The following is a 26033-nucleotide window of genomic DNA, read 5'->3' on the forward strand; positions in this document are numbered from 1 at the left end:
GTGGAGACGTATACAGACATATACAGGGACATAATGACGTGGCTCTCGAGTCTGTGGAAAAGCAGTTTTTCAGGTTGAACCAACTTCTCACCAGCACCAGCTCTGAAAAAGAACTAGGTTCGCGTTGGTCGAAAAGGGGTAGTTAATATGCTTTTTGACTCAAATCAAATCAAATTTAAATTACTTTATTTATCCCTGAGGGGAAATTCAGTTAGTCTGGTAGAATCTCTTGAAGAATGAGACAGCCTGATGGCTGTAGGAGAGGAGGATCTTTTGTATCTCTCCGTCCTGCAGCAGAGAGAGAGGAGCCGTCCACTGCTGTTTTTTTGGTCAATAAAGGTTTTGTGTAGCGGATGATCCAGGTATTTCAAGATGGCCTCCAACATGTTGACAGGTCATTTCTCCACCACCTCCTCTAGTGTGTCCAACCTGGCTCCAACCACAGAACCAGCTCTTTAGACCAGTCTGTCCAACCGCCTTCATCTCTGTGTCTGATGCTGCCTCCCCAGCAGACTGCAGCATAAAACAACACACTACCACCACAGACATACATAATGTCACTTTGTCAAAGAGGTTTGCTGCTCAACTCACGTTCTCCTCCAGCACGTGGCTTCATTGTCATTCCAATTCCCTGTAATCCCTGACACTAAAAAATCCCTTCCACAGCGGGACACCTCCACCATTGTGCTTCACAGCAGGGATGATGACGGCTCAGACATGGTCTGAACCTACACTGGCAGATAGAGAACTTTGTGTTATTCTACTTCTGGTCTACTTTTTCAATCTCCATACTGAATGTGCTATGTAATTGTGTCCCCGCAGATGGAGATAGAAAAACTGAAGCGGACCGTCCACTCGACGTGAACCTTCATTGTGATCAACAGCAAGCCTCAAGGTCAGCTGCTGGCCTTTTGACCAACCAGAGAGCAGGAGGGCGTGTGGCAGATGGATGAATGGACGGAGAGAGAGAGGGTGGGGAATCAGATGAACCACCTTGAGCACAATCCTTTTTCAGAAAATAAACTCTCCCCATACTTGTAAGATTTACATTTTGCACATTTAGAAAAATGTTCAAGCTAGATGAAATTAAGTTACAAATGTATATTTCTCTTTTTTTTCTTTTCTTTATTTTTTTATTTTGCCAACACAAAAAAAAAACGGAGGCCTTACTTCAAACTACTGCGCTGGACTTACAACTCTGCCACTCCCACTCTCTCCCTGTCACTCCAGCGTTCCTTGAACCCCTCAAGGAGGAGGTTCGCTCTCAGTACTACTGACTTTGTATAAAGCAGGGGGGACGCTTGTTTTCCTCGCTTAATCTTCTTTCTCATATTTTTTATGATGCACAAATAGTTGATTTTAAAAATAAGAACATGTTTGATTTCAGTTAACATCTTTTGATCCTCATAGCAAATGATTTTTCTTTCCTATCAGCAGTACTCCACTCCTTGGCTGCAGCGCTTCACAGAGAGCTCTGCTTTCATTTGTCTTTTATATGGTTTCTAGCATTCCTATCCAGGGTAACACTACTGTGCCTGTTAAAGACAGAGTTATATTAAGTGTTTGTAATGGGAGCTTAAATATACCATGATGGTGTCTGGAAATTTTTGCAGCATGATATTGTATATCTATATTTTTTAAGTCTACTGACATGCCTAGTCAAATACTATATAGAGGGCCTATTCTATGCTGGTCTCTTCTATTTTTGTCAAACTGTTTCACTCGCTGGGAATGTTCTCAGAGGTTTAGCCAGTCTGTGGGCAATGCAGACAGAATCCACAAGCAAAAAATATATATATCTAAAGAGAAAAGAAAGTAAAGAGTGCACTCTTGACACACATTACGTTTTAAACACATTGGCATGTTTGTTAACAAAGTGGCCATTTGTTGTGATCATCCCTCTCATCCCTCTCACGGCCCATTCTACCTCTTCCCCTCCTTCCTCCCACCCCTCTTTAATTCAGAGTGAGACATTTAATCCTTGTCTTTCTGCTCTGTAATGTGTTTGCACAGCACTCATCAGGTGTCCTGTCCTTATTGTACATGTCTTGTCATCTACATCTCTTTCCACATTCCAAGTACACAAGTTAAGCTAACTGGAAGCAGAGAGCAGCAAAAATTATGAAATGATCTCACATTCTCCTTTACCTAGCACTGTTTTAGCAGCGGTGTTAAAGCCCCTATGTGTAGAATTTTTCTGTGAATACATTATCCGTCAAATTGTTATATTGGTGGAAGTTTTTGTATGTAGAAAAATGAGATAATCCCACTGAAATGGTTGCAGTCTTTGTCTGCCAGTGTATTTTAAGCCAACTCACAGCTCTAGCAATCACAATCCATTTTTCAGTTGTTTGGTCAGCCCACCACTTCATTTTAGACTCGTAATTTATATATAAATACTGAAACATTCAGAGGATGAACCCTAATGATGCTGTTGGTGGCATCACATAAAAAGTAACATCCATCACATAAAAAGTTCTCAATTATTAAGTGAAATACCTCCAATATCTTAAAGATACATCGGAACATTTATTATTACCAGATGTTTTTCAACCCTGATATTTAAAAAAGAAAAGTCGGGACACTGTGGAAAACGTATATAACATAGAATGCATCAAATTCAGAATTCAGCATATATTTACAAAAAAGTTAATCAGTTTGGGCATGAATTATATTGTCTTTGTACAGTTTTAAATTGAATATGGCAAATGATCACATTCTGTTTCATCTAAAAAAAAAATGTGAAGCATGGTTGTAGTCTCCATATCTAACAGATGCATTGGCCAGACATTTTTTGTTACCAGATGTATTTGTCTAACTCTGATATCAGAATAAAATTTAAAGTACCTTAACAGCGGACAGGAAAGCAGTGTATCCCTGCCCGCTTACCTCACCAAGCAGTGATGTCACAGTGTACTGATGCCCCTCGGAGTGCACTTCTGCAACACTGCGGTCAGGCGGGACCATCAGCAAAACTTTCAGTTTGTTCAGTTTTAATCTGTCCAATACTTTAACAACTACATGCAAATCAAATGACATTCCCATCAGCCTAACTGCACTTATTTGTAATTTGCAAACCCATTTCCAATGGAAGTTGTGACGCTGAGACAAACATAAATACAAAGTGAATGAGTGATGAGTGATATGTATTTAAAAAATCCCAGTTTTCTTTGTACTGGATTCAATTAAATATAGGTCTCAAAGGATTTATAGAATTTAGTTTTCTTTTAATGTTTTTCACAGCGTCCCAACTCTTTGGGGTTGTACCTGTTAACATCAGCACATTACAGCCGATTCAAATTGGATTTTTAGAGGCTTATATTAATATATGAAAGGTTTTTAAAAAAAATCTGTTTACACTATTCCGGCTGGTCTTTATGTAGACGTGGCGTGAACAGTTTTCATAAAGATCCCTTTTTTTAATTTTAATTGGCCAATCAACAATGTATAATGCATTAAAGAATTTACATTCTCTCCACTAGTGAAGAACAATTTGATCGTGCTGTTTGGAAACATATCTATAGAGCATGTTCGTACTTTGAGCTAAATGCTGAGTACAACCTCACAGAGGTGCTAACATGGCTCTTTGCTACCACCACTAAGGCTAAAATGTTCAAATCCTACACATTGGTGCTTTGAGATGAAGCTCATAAACAGAAAAGGAAATGGGTCATTCACTTTCTGTACTGCTGCGTTTTCAGCTGCACAGAACTATTCCTGCTCCTCTGGATGCTAATCTTTTTTTTAACATCCTGGTAAGCAAATTCTTTCCCTGTTAGCAAGGTTTAGGGCTACAGAAGTGAGTCAAACTATTTTCTCTCAGTCGGCTCTGTCTTGTAGCCCTGAGCTCTGAATGTACAGTGTGTGGTTCTGTGCAGATGAACAGCTTATCTCAATGTTGAGAACGTGGGAGGGACCAGTACAACACCAAGTGTAACCCCTCTGGTCTATGTATGGGTTAGAGGATTGTTCAGCCCTGAGTGTTGACCACAATATTTACAACTCTTGTTTAACTGTTTCCCATCTCCTGCTGTGTACCACCAATACATGAACTGGTTACTGTTATTCCTTGTTTTTTTTTTATTTTAATGTCAAATGTCTTTATACCTGTCTCACAAAATGTCTTAAAAAGTGTTACTTTGCTTTTAAATCATCCTCAGGCTTCGTTCCATGTGTTTGATGTGTGTGTGCATGCTTTTGCTGAGGTGTCTGCTCGCAAAGTGTAACAGAGTGAGTTCAGGATATTAAATTCTGGATGCCAGAGTGCTTTGACCAAGTTGATACTGTATATCTGACCTTAATGAGTATGGCACTCATGCAATATGTTGATGCCTAACATAGCAGACTTCATTTTAGAAAGCAGCTCTTAAACGATATGGCTGGATGATAAAATGATCACAATGTGGGAAATAGGGACTGGGGAGTTTGTGGGACAGCTCTTCATGTAATATCTGTAATATGGCTTAACATCCACTATTGTACATTCCAGAGTTTGACACCAAGGAAAGAAGAAATCTGTGCACATTTATAACATATTTTCAAGTGATTTTGTTTACAAGAGCTGTATCCTTGCATGAGCTGAGATTCTTTTCAAAAATGAATAAATATCATCTTTATTTACTGTCACTGATTTTTTTTTCTTTCTTTTCAACACCTGAAAGTTTTTACAGGCTACTTTGAGACATTGTCATGCTTGAACTCTTAAAAACATTGGACCTTGGGAATATTGAGTGGGAAATATTGACTGCTCAGAGGAGATGGTGAATGTCTTCGTAAATGCAGCTCAGTCCTGGATGATGTGTTCTGTTTGTTATAGTATCTGACGTCTGTCTGTCGAGAATTGTGTTGCTGCGCCGTGGTGAAGAGGTACTGAGCCGGAAGGGGAATTTTCGATTTACCAGTCGATCTGTATTCTAACACTCAACAATGGTCATGGGCTTTGGGAAGTAACCAAACTAAAGCTATTTAACACATAAAAGTCAAAAATACTAAAGCCCCTGAAATCAAATCAAATCAAATCAATTTTATTTATATAGCCCAAAATCACAAATCACAGATTTGCCTCAAAGGGCTTCACAGACTGTACATGGTACGACATCCTCTGTCCTTAGACCCTCACATCGGCCAGGGAAAAACTCCTTAAAAAACCCTTTTGAAATGTTATTAAGGTTGAAAAAATGAGAAACAAAATTTCAACAAATTTAGGCATTGTTTTTTAAGAGTTTAACATGTATGAACTAAAGACTGGGAACAAGACTTAAAAAAAACAAAAAAACTTAGCCTTGCAGTTTTATGCCCCCGCCAGGCAGCCAAAATGCAGTTTAGATCAATGTGTATATATTTATATTTATATGTATATATTTATATATATATAAATATAAATATATATAAATATAAAGTGACCTGGATCCGATTTGAAAAAATTGGATTTGTGCTGTTCAGACTGTTATTAAAAAATTGGATCCGAGTCTCATATGAGCAAACAATCTGATATGGGTCAGATTTGCTGTATGAAAGTAGCCTTGGTGTCATATTACAGTAATATTTGCATGAGTCTTAACTGACAACATAAATTTGGATAATCGGGGCTATATGCTACTACCATGGCTTATGACCGTCAGACCCAGCAGGAAGTGGCCTATGATCAGAAACTGACGCATGCTTGCTCACTGGTAGACACAGCAGGTGGCAAGCTTTATACGCACATGAACTGCACGATAAGCATGGCCTGCTGTGTTCGGAGTGAAGACCCTCCGTTTCTTCATGAAAAATACATTTTAGTTAAGCCGATTTGCCTCGCGATAAACACAGCACGTTACATTAAGATCGCTAATGTAAACACAGTTTCAGATCAAACGTATTACTTTTTTTTTGTCAAACAGAAGTGCTTGTGCATTTTGACTGTCTTGACCTCTTGTCTCGAGATACTGAAAAAAAAGTCAATGAGAAAATTTTTTTTTTTACAAGATTCTTCTTAACCTTTTTTTGTCCAAACAAATATAAACAAAGTTTATAATAAAATGCAAAAAAACATTGTATTATTGAAGTCCATTATTAAGACAGCAGAAACACTATATTTGGCCCTAACACACACATATACGTGTGAGGCGCCGCAGTCCAGCAAGGTTTCCCTCGTGTACAGACGATGTGGCCAATCGAGTGAGACCCAAGTGTTGGGAGAGGAGAGAGAGACACATCTGACTCTACTGAGTGCACTTTTCTTGCTTTCACAGGAAACTCTGAAGGAAGCAAGGGTGAGTCCTCTCCTAAAGAAATCCACCCTTGACCCATCCTTAGTGGACAACTACAGACCGTCTCTCTCCTGCCGTTCCTCTCCAAAACTCTGGAACGGGCTATCTTCAATCAACTATCCTGCTATCTTCATGGGCACAACCTCCTTGACCCTCACCAGTCTGGTTTTAAGAAGGGCCACTCAACAGAAACTGCCCTTCTCGCTGTGACTGAACAGCTTCACAGGGTGAAAGCGGCCTCTCTCTCATCTGTGGTGGTTCTACTGGACCTTTCTGGAGCTTTCGATACTGTTGATCATCAGATCCTCATCTCCACCCTTCACCACCTGTCTTTACTCAAATCCTATCTCAAGGACCGCACCTTCCGTGTAACTTGGAGGGGTTCTGTTTCAGAACCCTGTCCACTCACCACCGGGGTCCTTCAAGGCTCTGTCCTTGGTTCGCTCCTTTTCTCGATATACACCAACTCCCTTGGCTCCCTCATCCACTCGCATGGCTTCTCCTATCATAGCTATGCCGACGACACCCAGCTAATCTTCTCATTTCCCCAGTCTGAAACACAGGCAGCAGCACGTATCTCTGCATGTCTGGCCGACATCTCCCAGTGGATGTCCTCGCACCACCTCAAACTCAACCTGGGAAAGACTGAGCTACTTTACCTCCCAGGGAAGGGCTCTCCCACCACTGACCTCCACATCACTGTCCAGAACACAGTGGTTGTCTCCACAAAAACCACCAAAAACCTTGGCGTGACTCTTGACAACCAACTGTCCCTCTCCACAAACATCACCGCCACCACCAGATCCTGCAGATTCTTGCTGCATAACATCAGGAGGATCCGCCCGTTTCTCACTCAGAAGGCAGCTCAGGTCCTGGTCCAGGCACTGGTCATCTCACGCCTGGACTACTGCAACTCCCTCATGGCAGGTCTGACTGCCAAAGCCATCCGACCTCTGCAACTCATCCAGAATGCAGCTGCTTGATTGGTCTTCAATCTTCCCAAATTTTCACACACAACACCCTCCTCCGCTCCTTTCATTGGCTACCGGTGGCTGTGCGGATACGCTTCAAGACTCTAGCTCTGGCGTACTCCACTGCTAATGGTTCAGGTCCTACTTACATCCAGGACCTTGTCAAACTCTACACTCCTGCCCGTCCTCTCCACTCTGCATCAGCCAAACAGCTGGAGACTCCCAGCCTGCGTGGGTCAACTCACCTCAAAACCTCCTCCAGACTTTTCTCTGTCTTGGCTCCCAAATGGTGGAACGAGCTCCCCACCGACATCAGGACCTCAGACAGCCTGTACATCTTCCGCCGCAGGCTGAAGACCTATCTCTTCCAACAATACCTCGGTTAAGTCATGGTCACCTAACATATATATTTATAAAACCATTTTTTAAAAGCTCTTCTTTTTTTCTCTTCTTCTTTTCTTCTTTAATATATAGCACTCCTGTAGCGATGACAGTTAGCTCTTAAAGTTATGTACTTACTTGGTTCCTGTGGTCTATGTAGTACCATCAGGTTGAATGCACTTATTGTAAGTTGCTTTGGACAAAAGCTTCAGCTAAATGACATGCAATGTAATGTAACATGTAAAAATCACGGGTAAAGGGTTTCACTGAAATGGCTCAGACTTAAAAAAAGAAAAAAAAAAAGTATTTTCTTTTTGCTACCCCTTTTTCTTTCATTTTTCTTTTGTTTGAGTTTAACATAACCTATCAAATGTCAGTTGCTTGTTTGTTTTTTTGTGTGGTTTGCACATGGCACTTTGCAAACCTATGGAAGCCCTGAAAGGCAAGCTGTAATGTGCAAACAATGCAGGTGTGCACTTAACTTGCTACTTGTTGTTACATTTATTTTACATATGGCATTTCTTGCATCCAGGTGCATCATGTACACATTAGGTAGACCTTATATCTACACTGTTTAACCCAAGTCGGCACCTATGCACAGTCCCATTATGTTTTACAGACATTTGTAGTTAAATTATAAGGTAAAACGTTTGGTTTATGCTGCATTTTGCTGACCTTCACTTTCCTTTGAATCATGCGTCAGGCACTTCCCTCAAAACAGCCTAATTAAGCATCAAAGTTCACCAATTTGCAACAAAAATTGCGTCTAAAAATTGTGGAACAATTTCAGAAGAAAGTTCCTCAAAGTAAATCAAAATCAAAAGATTCAGAGGATCAGGAAAATCTTGTGCAATAGACAAGGACAAAGGTCAAAACTGGATGCTCATGATCTTTGGGCTCTCAGGCGGAGTTAAAAAAGCCTGCATCTCTGATGGTATTGGGTAGCATTAGTGCCTTGTGGGTAGCTTACACATCTGGAAAGACACCATCAATGCTGACAGGTACACTGAGGTTTTAGAGCAACATGCTCCCATCTAGACATTGTCTCTTTCAGGGACGGCCGTGCATTTTCAGCAAGACAATGCAAACCACATACTGCATCCATCACAACAGCATGGCTTTGCAATAGAAGAGTCCTGGTGATGAACTGACCTGCCTGCAGTCCAGACCTTTCACCAATAGAAGACATTTGGTGCACCTTAAAACAAAAAATCTGGCAACTAGAAGGCCCAGGACTGTTGAGCAGCTAGAATCCTGCATCAGACAAGAATGGGACAACATTCCTCCCAAAACCCCAGCAGCTGGTCTCCTGACTTCCAGACGTTTACACGCAGTTGTTAAAAGAAGAGGGGATGCTACAGCGGTGAACATGGCCCTGTCCCAACATTTTTTAGATTTATTGATGACTTCACATTCAAAATGAGTTAATATTTTCCATTTAATGGTAAAATGTCTCAGTTTCAACATTATATGTTGTTTATGTTTATTGGGAAAAAAATATAGGTTTATGAGGTTCTAAAATCATTGCATTCTGTGTTTATTTACATTTAACAAAGCCCCCCAACTGGGATATATATATATATATATATATCTTGTCACTCATGTCACTCTTATGTGGACACCTTCAAAATAAAGTGTTACCATATCTTGCTTAAGTCACAATGGCATGTTAAAAAAATTGCCTAAGTCACATTTTATTGTGATTTAGGCATAATAAATCCGCTTAAGTCACACACTTGACATAGGCCATTATCATAAAGGGGTAAAATCACATGATCTGGTCAACTGAGGATGTAGGCGATTTTACCATAGGTGGCCGGCGTCATGAGGAGATGATTTAGGTAAAAAAAACAATTTTGACAAAAAATGACATAGGCGATTATTTTAACAGTGTGACGATATATATATATATATATATATATATATATATATATAATCTTTCTCTTTGTAAGAGTTCTTTTGGCTTCATCTTACCTAAGAGAGAAGCAAATATAAGAAAACATAGTTGAATCCCAGAAATCTATGGGTATGAACAATAAAAAAAAAGGAATATTGTGCGTGTACTGCTTCCTGCATGAGGCCTAATGTTTATAGGACCAACTACAGCTTGTGCGAAGGTAAACCCACTGTAAATAACTTGAGTATACTGCAGATTACTGTTGTAGAAAGACATGATGTTCATATTTCAACAGCAGATAACATTTCAACAGCAGATTCCCTTGGTAGACCAGGAAATACAGAACTAAACAGAACATCTTACTTTCTTTGCTCCCTTTTCCTCCTGGAAGAATCTGCTGCTGCTTGTGGCATAACAACACAACAGTGTGCTCTCTAGGGGTTGTGAAAGGTCATTCTCTGACACCAGGGCAACCTTCAACCACAGAAGGTGTCAGAGGCCACTGAAAGTTAGATTGGAATAGATTTTTCCCATTTTAAAAAGCTCACAAAGGATCTGAATAAGCTTAAGTCAACCAAGCATGTCCGTATGAACATGTAAATGGAAGTTGTTTCAGATAGTGAGGCCCCTATAGCAGAGATCAAAGGCCTCCTATAGTAAATGAAACCATTCTTCAGGGATGGAAGAGGCTTTCTGTGGCAAGCTGCAAAACAAGTATGATTCTTTTGAAGTCATACTGCCTTTATCCTGTCTTTCACTTTCTTTTTCATTCAGTCTGTATATTAGTTTTGCACTTCTGATCAGTATTATGTGGGTTTTTCTTCATTTTCTTGTTCCTCAGCCTCTTTCACCGTATGTCCACATTTTGCCACAGGGACTACCAAACTTTAAGTTTCCAAACAATTTTTTCACATTGCCACATTTTATTTGTTTATGTTTTTTTTACATTTTTAATTTGAACAATTAAATTTAACCTTATCTTATCTGTGTTGCTGTGGAACTGGACGAAGGATGCCCACAAGGTCATTACAGTGGGATTTGTCACATTTATTTGGCACAGTTATGGTGCAACTGGGGACAGGAGCTGTCAGAGGCCCATGCAGTTTTTTGCTGCCTCACTATTGTAGCCATTTGAAAATGTAGTTTCTAAGATATGACCAGAATTTGTTAAAAACATTAATAAAAGAATAAAATTTAAAAAAAAAATGGAAAGAAGTGACAGTATTGATGTTGCAGGTATAATGTTACACACTAACTGAGATTCTGAGCTAAACAGACTATTGCAATGTTTAGCTCGGCAGGGGGAGCACACAGAGACCAACAACTAGAAATGAGGAGCCACAGGCAGCAATGTGAAGGCACCTTTCCCACCAATGCCTGCTTTCTCTACAACAAACTGGGCAAATGAGAAATTACAAACCACTGCACGAAGCTGCTTTATGGTGATATTCGGTGATATACGTCATTGAAAATGGGTGTGTCTTGCAGTAAAGTCAGAATGTTGTGCAGCCCGTGAGACTGCAGATAGACTCTTCTAATGTTGGTATGTGTGTCAATGCATGTGTACACCCACAAGCGTGAGCTGCTGTGCTTGTGTTTGGGGTGAGGGCCTTTTAATGGTATGCTGATCTACTGATAAGCCAACAGTGAAAAAATAAATAAGTCTTGTCATGTAGGTCTGGAGGAACTCCAGTCTTACTACAGTTTAGCTAGTTAATGACTGGACTAAATCTAGGAGTGAATCAAACTAAGGCGGTTTGGTTTGATCGAGATTTAAGAAATCTTTAGAAATCATCCGCTGGGGACCATGAATATTCAACAAATCAGGACAAAATGTTTTGCAACATCTTGTCAAACACCAGAGTTCTTCATAGGGAAATTATGACATTACAGTGGCAATGGATGCAAAGTTAGGGGTCACCAAATTTTACTTTCACCCATTTGAGAAACATCATTTTTCGTGTGTGTCTCTGATACAGTTCTACATGTCTATTGTACTATGTCTATGTGCTTGTGTTTGGGGTGATGGCCCATAAAATGGCACCGTGGCAAATCAATTATGCTAGCTGCTGATATTGTATACTGTAGTGTTCTTATGTAAACACTGGGGCATTTTGTAGCAGCCAAAGGCAATTTACATTGCGTTTCACATGGCTTTGTGAGGCTGATATAGCCTTCTGAAAGCACTTATCTGTCTGGGAAATCAGGGGAAGGACTCATGTCTGAATGACCTAGGAAGATAACATACAGTAGCAGCAGCCTGCACGAGTGAATTTAGATCAAACTGAGCAGTAGATCATATCTGACCCTCATACAGTAGATCTCTTAAGATGAAGGACATTCACTTAGGAGGAATACTTTATCTCAAGGGTTTATTATACAGTATATTGGAATCAGCTTTGTTGGCACATAAAACAAATTTGACTCCAGCTTTTGTGACTCTCAATGCACATCAGACCTGCTCTATGGCCTTTGGACTTTTTTTCAAAGACCATTCTGAATTTAAGACTCTTCAGAGTTTAAAACTTGTCAGTATTTCTTGAGTTGTTTGTAATAGTTCTGTCTTTATTTTACTCATGCAGCAACAAATCATATTAACACCCATGTTAAAATGTCCTACTTTATAGCAGAAATTAAGATGTTTACAGGCTGGTTTAAAAAAATAAAATTAAAAAAAAAGCTCTGGTCCCAATAGCAAATCACTCTCTCCATGACAATTTTTGTTTTTATAACTCATTAATTTTAATTATATTATGGCTTATAATTTAAAAATAGTTATAATAATAGATATAGTAATAGTTATGAGGTCCACCTCAGCTCCAGTTCTTTGTCCATTTTTGGATTATCTGGGAGTTGCCAAGCTGTTTGATTAATTTTGTTTTTCCTGTTTTGTTTTGTAATACTTCATCTGTCATGTCTTTTTTTACTTCAAGTCTTTATCTGCTTTTCCTTTTGTGACTGTCTACCCCACCCTGTTCTCCTTGTTTTATTTTGTCCTTGTGTTCCTTCTGTTTCATCTTCAGTTCATCTTTGTCCCTTCCAGCCTTTCTCATAGTTTCCTAGTGTTTATTTTAGTGTCCCTGGGTTTTTCCTGGCATTTGGATTTACTGCTTGTACCTTCCTGCTGGACCAACTGTGTTGTTGCATTAAAGTATTGAACCCTTCATGGCGGTCCTGTTATTTTATGTTTCTACTTTTTATTGTAATGAGAAACATAACACATTACTTACATTTTCAATTAAAGTGATCATTTATTTAGTTATTATATTTATATATATATATATATATATATATATATATATATATAAATATAATAACTAAATAAATGATCACTTTAATATATATATATATATATATATATATATATATATATATATATATATATATATAATATAAATAAATAAATATATATAATATATATATATATATATATATATATATATATAAAGTAGTCAGTTACCGTTACTTCGTTGGCTGCCAGTAAAAAAGAAAATCACTGTTTCTGTTTCCTGCTCCGTGAAATGTCAGGTATCCACCCTCCAGCCTGTCAGTGCTCATGTGCAGCTCAGTTAGCAAGATGGCACAGAGGACAGCCTTTACATTTTCACAATAAGTAAATAGGCAATGATCCAATTAACTGGTTGGATGTTGAACCATGATGTGCTGTCAGCTATACAAGCCTGTTTTTTGTTTCAAAACAGCCAGCGTTGCCTCGTATGCTCCTACACAGTTCAATGTGAGATCACAGCAGCCAAAGGTATGGCTGAGGTATATCAGCAAAGTGTGTGCACACAGACATGTGGAAAATTGTCCAGGTTGAAATGGTTGGAGTTGCGATTTAGGACTTATCTGGATAAAGGAATAAGATAAAGGTCCATACTGTTGCACTCTTAATGAAATCCATACGTGCCTGTTTCATCTGCTGAAGGATAATGTAGGCTATGTTTTTCATGAGTCTGTACTTTATCTGTCTGTACACTATCTTATGTGAATGTTAGCCAAAGAGCCAAAAGGTTATATAACAGTAGTGGATGGAAACATATTGAAATTAACTTTTTCATTTGCACATTTTCTATAAATTCTGTTAACCCCTTAACATTCTTAAGATTAATTTAAGATGTAGTTCAGCACTGTGAGTCAAGTTCTCCTTGTCATACATCTGTATTCGAATGAGTTTTTTTCAATGAATAGATTAATTTATTAATTAAACTTTTGAAAGTGTTAAAAGGCTTAAAACATTGTTATGGTTACATATGAGGCCATTCCCCTGTTGATACTATTTGTTACACAGATTTGGTGCAAAATACTATTTTCTATCAATCTTGAATCATAAAAATGGTCAAAAATCCATCCAAAGTTCATGCTGTGATTTGGCATCACCCCCTTCCCGACATTAGCCGTGTTTCCTTTAGGGGGAAGAGTGGCGGCTGGGAAAGTCTCAGGCCATGCTCCTCAAATGTCCACGCTCACTCAGCGTGTCTCCACTACAAAAAAGGCCCCAGAGGGATTGACGAGACTCCGGAGGTGACGTATGGTTTTTCGATTAAACACGGGAGACGAAACTATGGCCGCCGTCGCTAGCTGTGCACAACGTCCGCTGCTAATCATAAACAAACCAGCATGGCTAATTATGCACGGAGTCTCCGCTTACCATAAACATAGTGATTGTGAATTAATGGCATCACTAACTTTGCACAGAGAACACCTCCTGCAGCAGCAGCATATACACACTGTACTGCTACAGAGCTAACTGTTAGCCTATTAGCAATTTGCAGAATGGACACTAAGGGGTTAACGTCCCCTCTGGCTCTGTGACTGCAGCTGGGAGAGACTGCTGCAGGAGGACTGTGCTGCTTTGACTCGTTCTTACTCTTCTTGACGAGCCGCCGGCCCTTGCAGCTCATTAAGAAGAGTAAGAAGGAGTCTCCAAAAGTTTCCAATAACACCAGAAAAAGTCACTGGATTTGTTGCTAGGGGGGTCTGAAAAGTCGCTAAATATTGCGACAAAGTCGCTAGGTTTGCAACACTGCTTCGCTGGCTTTTACAAATGGCACATGTCGTTGTGGCGTCAAGTACTATGTCACATCCTGCTCAGCGTTATATCCAATCAGTAACCAGGCTTTTTTCAGGGGAGAAAAACGGCCCTGCTCTTCGACATTGCCAAAATATAGTCCGGTCAAAAGGCTGCTCAGGATGGCTCATATTTAAAATAGGGGTGTTTCGGCGAGCAAGACCCGCCTCATTCCAGGTATTGGACTGTAATGGAAATGTTACCTAGTTTTTGTTATGGTAGCTCTTAGTAGAGCTTTGTCAGGTATTATTCATTACACGATAAGTGTAGAGTTTTATTGTGAAGGAGAGACCGGAAGTAGTGTGGTGTTAGTCCGGGGAGTATTGACTCTTTTCGAGACAAGATGTGAAGAGGAATAAAAAGTGAGACTTCTCCTGTTGAAGACGACTATTCGTGTCTGTTTATATTTTTGTTATCCATCTAGTATAGGCGCTCTTATACTCGGTTACAGAAACACCCCTATAAATATCATGACATTGGTACTGACTGATCCCTTAGGTCTTCTAATTGTTATACCACCAAATGATACCAGACTTCTCTGTAGCTGAGAAGTAGCCGTTGCAAGCTAGGGGTTTTAAACTTTGTTTTTCTTTAGTATGGAAATGTGGCTATAGAGAGCTGATAAATATAGTGAAGCATTTAGCTGCTAAAGAGACTAGATTTTGGTAGAGACCAAAAACACAGCTCAAGGAAAAAATGTTTTTTGGACTTACATTCACCAGGCAGTCAGACACCTGTATCCAAATGAATGATAATGTAGGTCATATTTTTCATCTCATGTTTACTATATAATTTTCTGATTCTGGCCATCTCTAGGGCAGCAGAGAAGGTCTTACTGGGCCAGACAGTCCACCTCTGTGCACAAGATATACCATAATTGCATGACATGATTACACTGTCACAGAAAGGGCAGCAGACTCAGTCATCCCTGCAAATTAAACTTGATTATTGAAGCACAATAAGTACTGAAGCTTGGTGAGCCTTTGGTGAGGATCTATTATGTCATGATTGTAAAAGGTTAGTGAGAGCATACTGTAATTTGCCTCAAGGATGATTGTGTAAATAATTTAAAGTACAGATACACTTTTTTATTTATTTATTTTAATATATATATATATATATATATATATATATGTATATATAGATTTTTTTTATTATTTTTTTTACCTTTTTCAGGTTTATAGACAGGTGTAGAGATACAGAGTGAAAGGGGGAGACAGAGGGGGAGACATGCAGGAAAGGGCTCAGAGAAAAAACTCAATGTAGGTTACTTACTGGAAAAATTGAAAAGCTGACTCTTTGGAGTGTCTTTTAGTGCAACCGAATGCTGAACAAGACATTTTTAAATGACCAAATTGTTCAAATAAACTTTCATGAACTCAAAACACATGGTGAAAGGGTCAAAGTCCTGGGACGAAAACATGGACAAACAAGTTCTGCTGGCCATGTTAGCGACTATCAAAGATAGCCACGCCCCAAATCATCCACTGCTTCATCTTCTATTTTATTCTCAGTGGGACCATTATTTAAACAGTTAACATCATATTTTCTTGAAAAAGATTTGAAACTACCGATTGAGAAAATAATGTTGCCACAAGATTTTTTCTGAGGCAAAAATCAAGTGAGAAGTAGTCTCATTTCGTATTGAGATAGATAGGACCGGACGGTGTCGACACCTGTTGGATTTTTGAAAGAATGCTGGCTTAAGACACTTCCGGCTTTGCTTCACTGCTCAGACCGGGAGGTTGCAGCCTGGTTGCAATGACTAAGCCTTAATGATATGTGATCTATCAATAAGTTAAAAAAAGAAAGAACTCAACTCAACTTTATTTGTAAAGCACTTTTAAAAAAACAACAGCCACAACAAAGTGCTGTACATAGAACAAGAACAAATAAAATAAATTTAAAAAAAGGAAATAAACACTTAAATAAATAGTTTCATTGTTTAAAAAAAAAACAATAAATAAAAACAAACCATAAAAACACTAAACCAAGAGCAGAGTCTCATGCGTGGTTGAAAGCCAAGGAATAAAAATAGGTTTTAAGATGAGTTTTAAAAATGGATGGTGAGGAGGCTTGTCTGATGTGCAAAGGCAGCTTATTCCACAACTTGGCTGCAACAGAGAAAGCTCTGTCCCATCTGAGCAGTCGGCCTTATAAAATCTGTCAGAGGACCTAAGTCTACAGGAGGGGTCTCACAAGAGCCACTAGGGCCAAACACCATCACTTCTGTCTTCTTTTCATTGAAATTCAGAAAGTTTAAGGCTGTCCAGGCCTTGATGTCTTCGAGACAAGACAGGAGCGGTGTGAGGGAGAAAGCATCTTTTTTCTTTAACGGCACATATATCTGTATATATATATATTGTATTATATACTGTATTATATATATATAAGCGCAGTACCACCGATGCACACTAGGTGGCGTAACTGAGCCACTAAGGTGCTATGGTCCACGGTATCAAACGCTGCAGTCAGGTCCAACAGAACAAGAACCACATAGTCACCAGAGTCGTTAGCCAGGAGGATATCGTTGAACACTCTGACTCTGTGCTATGCATAGTTTTAAAACCAGGTTGAAACACCTCCAGGACACCATGCACATCAAGGAAAGACTGTAGCTGACCATATACAAACTTCTCCAAGACCTTATAGATAAAGGGCAGCTTGGAGATAGGCCTAAAATTGGCCAGCACACTACGATCGAGGCCAGGTTTCTTCAGTAGGGGCTGCCGACTGCATGCTTAAAACTTCGAGAAACAAGACCAGCAGACAGACTACTGTTAATTACATTTAACACAGATTGCCCTATACTGGGGAAAACCTCTTTAAAGAAACAAGGGGAGACAGCATCAAGGCCATCAGGGAGAACCTGATGGCTTAATATGGCCAACCAGGTCCTCTAAAAAAAGACAGAGGCAAAGGCTCAAAACCATCAAAAGCTGCAGAACAAGGAGCAGTGACTGAGGGGTCAGATGGAGGAGCAGAGATGAGGGCCCGAGCAGTAGCAACCTTATCAATAAAAAAGTGCAGGAAGCTATCACACTTTTCAGGAGATGCCTCCAAGCTGACAGGCTGAGGGGCATTATGAACAGTGTCAATGGTTTTAAATAACTCTTGTCATGTAGCCCTTGAAGAACTCCAGTCTCACTTCAGGGGATCAGTTTAGCTAATTAATGACTGGACTAAATCTAGGAGTGAATCAAACCAAGGCGGTTTGGGTTTATCGAGATTTAACAAATCTTTAGAATTCTGACATTACAGTGACAATGGATGCAAAGTTAGGGGTCACCCAATTTGAATTTCATCCATTTGAGAAATAAATATATATAAATATCTTTCTTGTGTCTTTGGTACAGTTCTACATGTCTATTGTAATAGAAATATAATGTCTCTTTGCCTGTGCATTGAACTTATCCTATCTATCTATCTATCTATCTATCTATCTATCTATCTATCGATCTATCTATCTATATATATATATATATTTGTTGGGGGCTGTGTGGGTGGAGCTGTCTCTACACTTCCCTAAGCCATGAACAGACTGCTCTGACTCACTCTCTTGAAATATATTTGTTTGTTTATAATTTGTTTGTGTGGTGCTCTTTGCGCGTACGTAATAGGGCCAATAGGGCTTAATTCTCATCTCCACAGTTTGAACATTTGAAATTTGTGTCATGTAAACATCCAGTTCAATTAATTTTCATTAACAACGCCTCAAGCATGATGCGTCAGCCGAGCATGTTAATGTTCTTCTGCTGTGTTGTTACACACACTGCAGCAGCAACAGCACAGAAAAAAACACTAATGCCAATATCATACGGCACTGGCAATATTTGAATGTGAAGACAAACAGAAAAACAATTCTTCAAACTCAACTTAAAAACAACTGAATTTAGTGATCTCTTGACTTCAGAAAGTTCACAATTTTGGGTCAGTGAAATGTCTCAACAACTATTTGACTGTTGAATGTTCTTCAGCAAGTGAAATAACTTTCATCATCCCTTAAACTTCTAGCACCACCATTGGGTCACAATGATACTTTGGTTTATGACCAAATTACGTCAAAACTGAAGACTTTGCCATCAGACTTGTGTACCTGTGCCTAGTTTATGTTTATATTAAGTCTATGGGGAGGAGGCAGTTGGATGATTTTATTTGGTGAAATAGCTTCCAGGCATCAAAGTAAAAGTTAGCCAGTAAGTCCATTAGCCAGGTAACAGGCACTCAGGTAAACTGGGCAACTGAAAAACAGAACTGGGGCAGCTGTCCAAAACAAGTCTGAAAGACTGCCCAGCTGCTGGCAACATCGATGGAGCAGGTCTGGGGGACGGGCCAGAGGCTAGGCAGATGAGCAGAGCCACTCTGGAAGACAGGCAGGAGGAAGATCAGACAGACAGAGCTGCTCTGGTGGACAACCAGGAGGCTTGGAAGATAGGACAATATGGAGGTCTGCGAGGTTGGCACTCACTGGCTTAGGCAGAACTGCTCTGGAGGTCGGTGATATGTGGGATTACTCTGGCTACTGACACTAACAGTAAATAGAAATACATTACATGGTCTATAAATTGTGCTGATAATTGTCGTGGGACTGAAAGATGAGCTTTTTGTCATCATTTCTCACATTTTAAGTTTTTAAGTAACAAAGACAGCATGCTCCATTCTCTGAAATGCCAACATCAAACTCCTTTCCTAATAAATGCATCAGAGTGTAATAATTACTGAAGGATGGACATCTGAAAAAGCCTGCTGTGTTACTGGAAATGTCAGTGGGGCTGAAATAGCTGATAATTCCACCCCAAGGTCAGCAGAACTCAGTAGGAGTCTGATGATTGCTTTACTGATGTGCTGTGGCCCGAAATTGCTGAAGCTGCGTCAGGGTCAGAGACGCCTGAGACTTATTATTAAAGTACAGCTGTGTTCTGTGGGATATGTGTGCATTTCTGAAGAGGACCCACAGGGCATGCAGTGACAGGTGTTAGGATTGGCAGTTATTTGTTCAGGTGGAGGGTTTTCACAATCTGGAAGAGGGTCTGCATAATTAGACAGACAGTACAAACAAAAGCTTCCAAATGCTCAAATCTGCAGATATCTCAAGAATCACTTGCTGGTGTTGCAAACGCTGTGGGAGCACCTTAAAAGAATTGTGATTTCCTGAGCAAAATAAAGAGAGATGGTGTTAGAGATGAGAGAAGAAGAGCAGGTAGTGCCCACTGTGTTTTGATGTTTTGTAATCATTTGCGCCTCTTCTATGTTTCCAGATTGTAGTGTGGATCATAAATTGTGACTTGTAACCTATTTCTCCTGATTTACTGATTTACAGATCATTGTGCTGCTGCCCACTGGCATGGTATTAAAACCATATATTATTTTTGCTGTCCAAACATAGAACATGATTCTATAAAAGTTTACCATTTGAAATAACTAGATCCTCTTAAAACATTCAATTCCGCACTCCTTAATGCAATTGGGAAGCCATAATTGATCCTGCTGAGACTAACAGTCATGTGACAAATATTCTCTTAAAATCAGACTGAACTTCAGGCTTTTTACACTGAGCAGAGAGGAGGAGACAGGAAAGGAGGAGGTTGCAAAATGCAAACAGTTATATGTTTAAAAATGTGGGGCTCTACATGTTACAGACACACACACACACACACACACACACACACACATATATATATATATATATATATATATATATTATATCTATTGTAATAGAAATTCAACTTGCGCTTTTTTTAATTATGTTTATGATTAACTGTGTTATGATCAAGGAAATAAACATTATTTCAGCGGGGGCACACCTCTGGAATTCCTCTAGGAAGCTCAGGTTTTTGGTATTTTTAAAACCTTGCTCATTGTTGGCCTTGTGTATTGGCACTGTAAATAACAACATAATATAAACAGCTGTTCTTGTGCTGGTGGAGACCCTCGCCAGTGCAGCATTGGGGAAATTGCATTCTCATTGACAGGTCTAATAAGTGGTGGAGCAGGCACTAATCAAGAAATCAAGACTTCAGCACATGAGCCCAGTTTAACAATAAATATGACGATAAGAATGCATACATATATATATTTCTGTCTTTGTGTGTTCACACAGTTTTATGCATCTAGCCCTGGTCGGACAAACTTGGATTTCTGCACCAAAACAGCCTCACAAAAGCATACAAAGTGTTCAGACCTATGGTTCAGACCTTGGTGTTAATTGTGTTGCCTCTCCAGAACCAAAATCAAACATGTAAACAATGTGTCAGCTGCAAAGTAAGCTGCAAAATTTATAGCATGCCTCTGTTATAATCTGACATGATTGCCATGTTTTGCCAATTGTGTCAGAGTTTAGCAGTCTTGAGTCTTGTAACTACACACACACACACACACACACACACACACACACACACACACACAAATAGAACTATGCAAATAGTTAAAAACTCATGTATCAACAAGTTTATTCAGTGGTCTGTGTTGAATAACCCAAGATTTTTTTTCAGAGTAGTGCAGATGGAACATTTATTGAGAACTGCTATGTAACAGCCCTCCCTACCAAGCTGTCAATTTCCCTCCAATTCTCACTTCTGCTGTGCCCTTTTCACAGGCTACAGACACATGCAGTGTAATTATAACACGTGGTAAAAAGAAGTTCTGACTTTTCTGTCTGTACCTTCTGTAAATTTGCAGAGGTCCTACAGCTGGGATCAGTTCTAGGACATTAACTGAATATCAAAACGTGCCCCAGGACCAGCCTTAAATCAGAGCCTCTGTTTGAGGTAAAGTGTTTGTAATAAAGATTTATAGTTACAGCATGAAAATTGCATTCTGAAATATAGAAATAACTTGTCACAAAGCCAAAGTCAATGTTTATCCCTTACGGTTTTAGGATGTTTAAGTCAAGCTCAGTTAATGCTAACAGCCAGCAAACAGTTACTGTGTGGTCACTTGACATCAAGATTTTAAAACTAAAATGTAAAAATAGTATTTACATTAAAATATAACTTGACTAAGAGATTGTGTTTTGCATTAAAAAAAAATCTAATGCCAATGTTTTCTTCTTTTGATTGGGTTGATTGGTGGTAACAATGATCATCAGGCTAACGTTATCTAGCTATAGAGTCCTGAGAGAACACTTTGTATCTGGCTAACATTAGCTAACATCAGCTCTTACAGACACTTACTGCCCTGAATGACTGATCTATTGGTATTCAAATGACGAAGTTTGATGTTGCAGTAAGAAGGAAGTAAAACGTTTTCTCTACCCATGAGTTTGATTTAAGATGCAGTAAAAGCACTCAGCACACTATCAAAACCACGGATGACAAACCATTTCGAGAGAGGTCATTGAGACAGCATCTGTTGCAACTGAAAAATGTTGGGATCATCACTGAGTCACAGAGTCACTATGCCTCACCCATAGTGGTGGTGAGAAAGAAGAATGGACACATAAGAATGTGTGGACTTCAGGACTCTAAACCGCTGCACTGTGCCTGACCAATATACAGAACATAGAATCGAAGATGGTTACCGAAACATGGCACCATCTAGGGGGGTCCAGAGCATGCAACATTTTAAGTAAAATGCACTTTGAGAGCTAAATGAGAGCAAACACCTCACATAACATTTTACACACTCAGGAGATACCGTATTATAGAATCTTGGTTATCCTACTGTGTCATTTTTAATTGCTGTCAACATGCTTTGCACTAGAACATCGAGTAGCCAGCCAGTGTGGAAAAATAGCTGGCTAGGAGGGCCCTGAGGCATGCCACCCCAGATAAAAACATTTCTATAAAAGCCCAAATTTGGTGCCTCTCACACATTCTAATGCCACTATTCCATCATATAGACTGATCTTAATGGTTGCATATTTTAAAAAATATTTTAAAGGAGCATAAGGGTTCATTTTATTTAAGGAATCTTATTTTGACAGTCTTCTTGTAAATTCTGTGGTCGACACTGTGCTCTTATTTTGAAAACTGCATGCTATTAGCGACAGGAAGTTATTCAAAACAGTTAGTCACAGTTTAGTGTCAATAGAACAACTTTAAAAGCTAATGTAAGCTCGCGGCTAATGAACGGCGTAATGCACCAGTGTGTTTGGACCTCTGACCGGTCTGTACCAGTTGATAGTATTTAGTGCAGCGCACGTACACGCATTCTTATGGTTCCCCTGGTCTCCCTCTCTGAGCCCGGAGAGGGAGACTAGGGAGAGATTGAAGACCCCGAATGAAGAAGACCGTTTTTTTTAGGCCTACTCCTGAACTGCTATGATATACATTATAACTGCTAATGCTAATACATTTTACATACAGTCTTAAATCACGTAGAGGCGTGCCATTATAGGTCTTATTAGTAATAAATATATATTTAGTATAAATGCTTATTTTAGAGTTGTAATCAGTAGAGTAATGAGGATCTATTTGTTCCTGCATTAAAACTGTTGCGCGTGCAATGAAGAAAGCTTGCTGCTAAACTGCAAGTAACTGCTTACACATGTGCATACATATAGCCTGTGTTGATTGTGATATAATACATTATATCAAAAGGGGGAACAGCAATCTCTCATACTGTTTGTGTTGTAACTCTGGGTTGTGCTCGCCTGCAGTTAGAGGGATCTGTTAGTTTGATTGCCACCAGAGAGCTGTAACACAAATCAGAGAAAGTCCCACCTGTGTTTGACTGACATGTTAAGAAACATGTCAAAAGGGGGAATGTTATATTTGAAAAATTATAAGGAGATAGATTGCCAAAGTGTTTTTCTTCACTGTAGGTCTGTCCTTCTTTTACAGACAGCCATGAGACAGGGCAGTGTGTTCTCACAATATGTGATCTTGTTTAGGCTAGATACGCGTCTGTTACAACAACACACACACACATTGTGTATCACAACCTTCGAAGAGACTTGAACAGCTGTTGGCCTGTCCATGTCATATGTAACCGGCCAATATGAATCGGTTTGTGTGTAAGACCAACTTCTGTAGATGAATGAAAATGTGAATAATGACTAAGATCGGGGCTTATACCAACTGGGATCCTGCGAGAGCTGTGTCAGTCTGAGTCCAGCGCTGCATAACTTTACCTGTTACTTAATAAAATGCCTGCATTGAGACCAGTCTTTTTCCGGTGTGTGTGTTTACTCTGGGCTTCCAATTTACGAACCTGAGAGAAACCTTTACACCATATGAATTTAATCCATATGTCACGAGACAATGGTAAAAGGGTTACACCTGTAACACTTGTAATGTCAACATTAACAATACGGAACATTTTTTATCTTTGAAATTAACACAGAAAAATCATTTATGTCCTCATGTCCTAAGTCAAGTCTCAAATTATGTATACTCCTCTGCACAGATATTATATTAAATACTACAGTACATGATACAAAGTGGCTGTACAGTGGTGTAGTTGTTAGCACTCTCGCCTCACAGCAAGATGGGCCCAGCTCAAGGCCCTTCTGTGTGGAGTTTGCGAAGACAACAAGATTTAATAACCTCTGCTAGTAGCCTGTTTAAGGAATTTCATGGTTGCATGGTGTATTTATTGTTAATGATGTTTTAATGATAAATGATGTAGCCTAAACATGCATTGGTTTGTCACCATCAAAAAAACAAAACACCGCAGGGTGAGAACAAGCACTGTGCTGTATGTTAGAGACAGAGACAGGTCAGTAAGGTTTTGTGGTATTTTCGTTCGAGTTTGTCTTGGTTTCATGCTGTTTTGTGGCCGTAAGGGCTAATTGTAGACATTGTGTTAGCAAGCATGTGACGACGCGCTTGCTAGTCACTGATTGGCTAATTGGCTTGAGTGGCGCGAAGGGGCAGGCTCTTCTGCCGGCGCGTAAGAAGAGAACTAACAAAAAATTTGTCAGATGACATGGTTAAGCTTCCTTGCTTGAGAGACAGGAGGCCTGATTGACAAAAAGGTGAGGTGAGGTGTCCTTGACAGTGTGTGTTCAGTCTATCAGTCCTCCAAGGTTTGCCTGGGTTCAGTTTACAATTCTGTCTAATATTAGCATCTTCAAGGCAGTTGCCAGGGGTCAAAACTAAACAAAATATTGTATTTTTTGAAACAAGTCTGGGTTTTCCCCATCTTTAACATTTAGATATTATTTTCTAAACCTTCACTCTCAGAAGTCATCCATGCAGGGAAGGACTGCCATATTATTTTGTGTATCTAGGAGGCAAGGGATTTTATTTGTACCTTTTTTTGTACCACAAAAGGATTTTCCTTTGTATTATTTCCTGCATTTGTGTGGCATTTTTACAGAACACACACATGCGCACGCACACACACACACACACACACACACACACACACACTGTTATGACCGGGGTTCATATGTTTTTCTGTGTTTTTTTTTTTTTTTTCTTGTACTGCCTAATGAAGATGATCCTCCCTGCAAGTGTGAGGTGCTGCTTGATTTTTTTGTGTCTTATGGAGCCCTGACTGGATGGCAGCTGATTGGCCGGCTTTAAAATGGATGGCTGCTGGAGATGTTCCCCCTCTTGGCCCTTTTTTCCTGACTCCCAGGCAGACCACATTGATTGAATTGTTTGTTGACATTGTTAAGTAGTGTTGTGATCTTTGTTCTCAGTTTTTATAACAAAGATACGTTAATTTTGCAGTCCTGGTAGGTAGGGGTGAGTAGCCTTTTTGTTTGAAAACCTTTTTTTCCTCCTGTTTTTGGGTAGGGAGCAGGAGGCAACCTCCGTGTCTGAGCATGGAGGCCAACCAGGAAGTGCCTTAAGCCTGCAATCTACCAAAAATTCCAGCAGGGGGCGCTAAGTTTGGCTGCAAAAAAATCTGCCCATTCATTTCAGTGCAAAATTTGAAAACTTGTGACTTGATTTATTACCTCAGAAATTTTTTTCAGGACAACACTATGGTCTCAATCGCTAGTAAAAAAATCATCCTCAAGACAATTTGATGTCAATAGTTCTAATAATGGCCCCATTTAGAAGAAAATAGAAGATAAAGAATTGTATTTGGGGCGTGGCTACAGGTCACTAACAAGGTGAGCCGTCATCAGGAGCGAAGCAGAGCAATGCGTATCCACGGCAACGTGTCAATAAAGTTATATATAACGTTATATAGATAGAAAAGAGGACGTTTACCGATTTGGTCTCATAACTTTGACCCTTTCACACTGTATTTTCACTTAATGATGTTTATTTGAACGTTTTGTTCAGTAAAAATGTCTTGTTCAGTGTTTGGTTTTACTAACAGACACTCCAAGAAGTCGCTACTCAGTTTTCTGAGGTAAGAAAGATACATTTTTTGTTTTTTTGCTAGCCAAAACTAACATCCCAGTTAATGCTCCAATTAATGCTAACATGAATTAGCAGCGGCTTCTCTCAGTCGGGTTGCCGGTGTAGAGAGACTGTAGTCAGTGTCGTCAGATCCCTCTCACTCCTCCACAGTCCAAATATGGTCTGCTCCACGTATCGGAAACAAGATGGCGACGC

General features: G+C 39.5%; 1 protein-coding gene across 1 annotated transcript in view; it reads left to right on the forward strand.

Annotated features, from left to right (window-relative positions):
• The window catches only part of cd2ap (CD2-associated protein), a 73437-nt gene extending 68811 nt beyond the window's left edge, over positions 1 to 4626 (forward strand). Inside the window, exon 19 of the mRNA XM_059356161.1 lies at positions 823 to 4626. Within this exon, the coding sequence (XP_059212144.1) occupies positions 823 to 864 (42 nt within the window). The 3' untranslated portion in view covers positions 865 to 4626. The remainder of the gene's footprint in view (positions 1 to 822) is intronic.
• Positions 4627 to 26033: the final 21407 nt, after the last annotated feature.

Source organism: Centropristis striata, chromosome 18 (genome assembly GCF_030273125.1).
Source record: "Centropristis striata isolate RG_2023a ecotype Rhode Island chromosome 18, C.striata_1.0, whole genome shotgun sequence".
In the NCBI taxonomy this organism is placed as follows: Eukaryota; Metazoa; Chordata; class Actinopteri; order Perciformes; family Serranidae; genus Centropristis; species Centropristis striata.